Source organism: Elephantulus edwardii, unplaced genomic scaffold (assembly GCF_000299155.1).
Source record: "Elephantulus edwardii isolate Elephantulus edwardi_28Jun2011 unplaced genomic scaffold, EleEdw1.0 scaffold00003, whole genome shotgun sequence".
NCBI lineage: Eukaryota > Metazoa > Chordata > Mammalia > Macroscelidea > Macroscelididae > Elephantulus > Elephantulus edwardii.
Window position 1 is genome coordinate 3,494,615 of NW_006399753.1, and position 6,737 is coordinate 3,501,351.

Genomic DNA, 6,737 nt, shown 5'->3' on the forward strand with positions numbered 1-6,737 from the left:
CTAGTTTTCACAGCTGTATTGAGCTTCTCCAGCGGTTCTTTCCACAGATGTAATCGATCTGATGCCTATGCATACCATCAGGTGAAGTCCATGTGTATAATCTGCGTTTATGTTTCTTATAAAATGTATTTGCAATGAATAAGTCATTGATTGTACAAAATTCAATCATTCTATCTCCAGCTTCATTTGTTTACCGAATAATGATGATTGTTGTGTGTGGCACATTAAATGTATGCGACAAGTCGTGGGAGTAGCAGTTTTGTTGCATGCTTGCTGTATCTCATTGTCAGACCCTGTACGTTGTGATCAAAGCTGAGTGTGCATTCCCTCATACAGTCTCTTAGATAGCCAGGATTTATGTGTCCTTTTTAACCCTGTTTAAGATGGAGAGTTGAAAGCTCAAAGGGATTAAGCACTTTGACAACCACATAGTGGAAGGACCAAGATTCAAGCCCAGGCCTTTCCTTGACCCTGACCATAGACCTGCCTGAGGGCTCTGTTAGTCTCCAGGTTGTCAGCACCAGGTCTAGACAAGAAGGACTTGGCACCTCGATGAAGGACAGCTTCCTAGGGAAGCTAGAGAAGGCAGGGAAGAGAGGCTCTTGAGTGGAGAATTTGGAGTAGTGAGATGGTAGCTCAGTGGTAAGGAATTGCCCTACCAACCGAAAGATAACATGGTTTGAATCCACCAGCTGCTCTACACGAGAAAGACAAGCACTTTCCTCCTGTGTGATTTGCCGCCTCTGAAAACCCACTGGAGGCCAGCAAAGCGTCGGTTCTGACTCAACAGTCTGAACAATAGGAACAGATGGCAGAGATGGTTGTCACAGGGAAGAGAATTTCCAAAGTCCTTCCAAGAGACTTGTTCTTTTGACATTATATATTCCATATTCTTCAACACCAAGATGCTAGTTCTTCTTCAGTCTTCCTTATTCATTGTCCAACTTTTGTCCATCTGTTGGGCGTGGGGAGTTGCGTGGCTTGGGTTATAGGCACACTCTACTGTATGGTGGCACGCTTTCTCCTGACTACCTGGAAGAAGTCCGAGGCAGCACCTTTTCCCAGTCAATACGTTGTTTGATTTCTAGCCTACTGCTTTCCTGAGGACTCTCTTTTGGAAACAGAGATGGCAAAATGGTATTACTCTCCCTGTATCACGTCTTGTCAGTTTATTTGTTTGATCCTTTTATAAAGAGACATTGTATGTATTGTCTATCTTCTTACCCATTGTTGCAGTTCATCTAGGTAATGAAGGTTAAATGCTTGCTTCTGTTATTTTGTTTACCAGTTTTTGGATAAGGAATTAAGGTTTAAAATGTGCTTGTTTTTTATTATTGTGAACAGGTAGATTTAAAGTGTACGATGAGTTCCAGCCAGTTGTGATTACTCTCCTTTTTCTCATGTTCACATGGTCTCCTCTTTGGCTTGTGAGAGCACTACAGCTTGACTTCTGGCACTTAACTTCCTTTTGAAAATTAATAGGCTATTTGGTTTGTGAAAAATTTAACAGAAAGTACCACAGCTCCTTAAATACCTCCCCCAGCTGCCCCCCATAGCTTCCCCAATATCAGCAGCTTTAATTGGAGTCATGCGTTTGTTGAACCAGTGTTGAGACATTATTATTAACGTAAAAAAAGTCTGTAGTTTACATTAGACTTCATTCTTTGTGTTTTGAATTTTGACGAGTGCCCTCTCCTGTCCATTTTCTGTTGTGTTACAGAGTAGTTTCATAGCCCTAAACATGCCTTGTATGCTGCCTGGTCACCTGTCTCCATCCCTGGTGACCAGAGATCATGTCACTGTTTCTGTGGTTTGTCTTTTCCAGAATGTCATACAGTTGGAATCGTATAGACCAGCTTTCACTTAGCAAGCTGCATCTAAGATGCCTTTTTGATAGTTTGCCCATGTTTGAAAGTTGCAGTCTGAGTAGGACCCACTCGATAACACCTCGTAACAAATTGCCATGTCAGCGATAGCATTTTGAAATGTACTTGTTTGCTGCCCATATACTGTTTTGGTGAGGGATCTCTTCAGCTCTTTGGCCCCCTTTTTATTTTAGATTTTTAAATTTTTGTTAATGTTGTATTTTGAAAATTGTCTGTATACTTTAGGTTTTTTGTGGGAAATGTGTTTTGTAAATACTTTGTCCCAGCCAATAGCTTGTCTTTTCATTTTCTTAACAGTGTCTTTCATGGAGCAGAAGGTTTTAATTTTAATGATGTCCATCTTACCAAGTCTCCCTTTTAATGGTTGCACCTTTGGTGTTATATCTAAAAAGTCTTTGTCAAACCCAAGGTCACCTAGACTTTCCCCACTGTTATCTTCTAGAAGTCTTACTGTGAATCGAGCAGAAAAGACATGCGTGTAGCCAAGTCTGACTTTTGCATGCTTCATGTAGGAGAACTGTCCTCATCAGTAACGTCCACAACAACAGAAGGACAACAGCTCCCTCAGAAATGCCACCCGCCATACTTTTGCGTCTGTTTCTACCAGTCAGTCATATGGATTCGATATTTGTTGTTGACTCGGAGGCTTTACTCATTGCTGTGGTACCAGAGTGGGGTTTATTAGGGATAGAGGCTGGGGAGTGGGAGAGTCAGAGTATCTCACAGTACAAGTCAAGATTTAACCCAGCAGCCAGATTAACAGCAAAACACAATTCCTTAGTTAGTAAAAGCCCTGGTTCAGAAACACAAATTCAAGAAGCTTCTGGTTTCCTCTGTTATTCCTCTGTCGGTAAGCTTTGCCCCAGAGTTATTAAAAATCAGCTTCTCCTTCAGTCATCCGACAAGAACAGCAGAACCTTTAATGGTGAGCTTTATCTCAGAGCTCCTCTGGTTACTCTCTGCTACAGTTTCTCTACAGCAATGCCATAGTCTCTCCACCATCACCAGGGTCTTTCCATCAGGTTCTTGCTCTCACCAAGGTCTTGCTCCAGTCTCCCTCAAGTCTTGCAGCTCAGTGTGGGAAACCCTTTTTTGCTTATCCTAGTCCTACAGCTCTTCATGATGTGCAAAACCTCATGTCGGCAGTTAAGGTAGCTTGAGACCAGAGGGGGCTAACATAATGACCAGGAAAGCCAACTTTAGGCTAACACCACACTTACAGTTTTTCATTTTATATCTAAGTCTTTGATCCTTTAAAAATTTCCTTTTTAAACAAATTGTGATAATATATAAGTAGCAAATTTTTTGCCATTTCAACAGTTTTCATGTGTACAGGTGAGTGACATTAATTAAATTTGTCATGCCCGATCATTGACTTTATTATTAGTTTTTAAAATTTGTCACAGTTTGGATGAGTTTATTGAGCTCAATAGTATCCCACTGAAAGATTCGTGCACATTTTGCTCTGTGGCCGTGGTTACACTCCCCTCTATGTAAGCACACTCGTCCTGCTGCCTTCCGGGTGTCCCTCTGTTAATGCTTCCTGCGTCCAGCTTTCATTGCCCTTCCTGCTTTCAGAGTTTTGGTTTTGGGAAAATCCTGCCCTTTAGTCTTATCCTTAAGATTCCCCCCCCCCATCACCCTTAACAGAAATGAATAAGTTCATTTTTTGAGAGGTGTAATGTGTATGTCTAGATTTCTGTTTGTTTGGATGCCCATTTGTCCCAGCACCATTTGCTGAAAATATGCTTTTGTCTCTTTGCATAGTCTTGCAATGTCCAGTCACTGAGCACTGTACAAGATCAGGACAAGGGAGGACCAGCGGGAGGACTTGAGGAGGTGACAGTGGTAATAGGAACAGGATGTAACTGTGCAAAAGGGAGAAGGGGGTAGGAGACGAGGAAGAGGACAGTGACTAATTACATAAAACCGGTTTTCTATAACTGTGTAGTTATTGAATGAGAGTGTAAAAAAGTGTACACGAATGAGCACAATGTGTGTAAATGATTGTATATAAACCAGTAAAACCAAGTAAAGACAGAAACCAGGGGTGTGGTTTCAGTTACTGTATTTCAGAACAGAACAGAAACACACCCTCAGTTTAACGCAGCGAGCTAACTTTATATTTCACTTCCTCTTTGTCAGATGGGATCAGCGTCAGTGGCTTCCCGCTCTCCAGTCCTTTCAGGCAGGTTGTCCGGCCCCGAGTGGACAGCAAACCCGCCAACCCTCCTGAGAGCAGCAAGACGGGCGACTTCAGCCACGTGAAGGTGAGTCCACGGAGGGGCCACTGGAGGCCAGGAGCCGCTGCGCCTGTTTCGGAACAAGCTTTTCTGAGGCCGCCTCATGAGTTTTGTTTTTGCAGACGCCATGATTTCGTTTGTGGAAAGCTTCTCAGTATTTGTCAATCTGTGGAGTGTTTTGGGAGGCCGTTACAGTGGAGCTGGAGGTATTCTGATCTGGTGATGCTTTGAAATGTTGGAACTTAGCATAGGCTGAATCCCGGAGGGCAGTGGTAATGTGGAGCCCATGGCTGCAGGGCGGGGACTGACCAGAACAGCCTTCAGGGTCTCCAAGGCCATAACGGAAGCAGATGGTTACATCTTTCTTCTGGGGAGTTTGAACTGACTTGAAGGCCATGGACTTGGGTTTGTCCGCTGACAGGTAACACTTGACTGGGTGGGTGTGCAGGCAGCAGAGCCACCCAAACCAGCTTCACCACAAGCACACATTCAGGGCCAGCCTGCAAGGGCACTATTCATGCCAAGTTTTGAGAGAGGTGCTGACTGATTGGAGTCACCTGAAGGATGTGGTCAAGGTGGTGGTGGGCCAATGGCACCTTGACTTTGAGGGGATTGGGGTGATCTGACTAAAGCAAATGAGGGGTGGAGGTGGTCACAGAAGCCACGTGCAGTGAGGGCATGGCAGGAGGATGTGAGCTTACCTTGGGTGACAGAGGTCAGGTTGAAGATTGAAGATGTGAGGAACTCGCCTTTGGAAGAGCATCTTCTCACTTCAGGGACCAGTCGGGAAGAGGTGGTGTGGTGTGGCTGGGGGCCAGCCACCGCCGAGGGGCGCTGGTGAAGCCTAGTGCTGTGTTGGAGGACACACGTGAGACGTAGTCCCTCCTGAGGGGAGTCAGGTACAGCCGAGCTGTGACCATGCACCGGAGACGCTGTGTCGGCGCTCACGGTGGTGGACAGGAGGCCGGGAAGGACCTCGCCCTGAGTGCGCAGGCTCCTGCCTCTCCGTGAAATGCAGGCTCCTCAGCCCTGCATGAGGGGGTGGCCCTGCTCTTCAGGTGAGCCAGCACCCCTGTCTGCGGAGGGTCGCCAGGTGACACTTCTCTCCAGTGACACAGGAGCTCCTGGGCGCGCTGCGAGGGATCTGGCTTTGTGCTGACCGCAGTCGCCCTCGGGTGGGGATGCTGGGAACATGGCCGTTTGTCACATACAGAGCTGCTCTGCTGCCCAGCTGGCGCCTGGTCTGGGAGCAGTTCTGCCATTATCACGAGGTGGCCCAGCCATCAGCCCTTTGATGGTGGTCCAGGGCAAATAGAGTGACTGAAAATGCCCTCCTGGGAATTGGGAAGATCTGATACAGAGAGTCATGGAACCCTATTGCCTCTGAGTAGCTGATGGATTTGAACTTCCAACCTTTCAGGAGCAAACACGTACTACACCACAAAGGGATCCTTGAAATAGAATTTGCATGTTTTAAAATTCACCTAAGTATTCAATGCAGTGATTTTTGTTGAGTTTGCGGAATTGTGCAGAGATTCCCACAATCCAACTTTCGACTGTTTCCATCACCCTTGGAAGATCCTAATGCCCATTTGTTATTGTCCCTCTTCCCCCTTGACCTCAGACAACTACTAGTCTACTAGGTATTGGTGTCCAATCCCCTTGTCTGGACACTGTGTATAAGTGGAGTCCTACAGGACACGCTCTCTCTCTCAGCGCAGGGTTGGGCTCCACCTGTGCCGCACCTGTCAGCAGCCCCTTTCTCTGACGGCCGAGCAGTAGTCACTGTGGACATGCCGTGTTTCCTTACCCTCCAGCAGCTGACGGCTCTACTCTGGATATTTCTGCTGTGGAATGGTGCCGTGGACATGTGTGTACAGAGGACTGTGTGGTCATGTTTGTCATCTATCCTGGTTGTTGTTACGTGCTATCTACTCTGCTCCTACTCTCCTACCTGTAGTGACCCCCCCCCCCAGAGCAGAGGGAGACCCACTGGTCCTGAAGCAGCGTCCCAGCCGTGGCTGTGCAGGAGTCCACTGCTGCCAGCGCGGGTCGGTCCATCTCGCTGGGGCACCCTCCTTTTGTCCACAGACCTTTCTTTGGCCGGCGTGATGCTCTTTTTCAGGGATTGGTCCTTTCTGCCAGCAGGGCCAGAGTGCGAGAGAAAAGCCTGGTCCTCCCCGTTTCTGGGGAGCTTTCTGGCCTCTCCGCTTCCACCACTGACTTGTTTGTCTTTGGCAGTGGATGGTGTATTCAGTCTTCTTCTCTAACACTACAATGTTAAAGCTTTAATTCTTCCTGCTTCCTTATTCATTGTCTTGGAGGAGCCCTTAACATTTGCTCACTTAGTGTACCCTGTGATGATTTCGACTGCGTTTATAGATGGTATAAACACTGAGAGGAAATTGCTGGGTTGGAGGACATATTTATGTCCAGCTTTTATTTCACACTGTCTCTGAGGTGATGGTACTGTTTTACATCCTCAGCTGCAGTGTCTGAGGACCATGGTTTGTCCAAGTCCCTTCTCACATCTGTCGTTGTGTGTGAATTGCAGATGTGGGGGAGGGAGGTGGGATCTCATCTGTGGTTGTGTGTAAGTTGCAGATGT

General features: G+C 46.6%; 1 protein-coding gene across 1 annotated transcript in view; it reads left to right on the forward strand.

Annotated features, from left to right (window-relative positions):
* Positions 1-6,737, forward strand: part of TRAPPC9 (trafficking protein particle complex 9) — a 403,698-nt gene that overhangs the window by 124,030 nt on the left and 272,931 nt on the right. Inside the window, exon 16 of the mRNA XM_006879266.1 lies at positions 4,032-4,156. Coding sequence (XP_006879328.1) covers positions 4,032-4,156 — 125 coding nt within the window. The remainder of the gene's footprint in view (positions 1-4,031; positions 4,157-6,737) is intronic.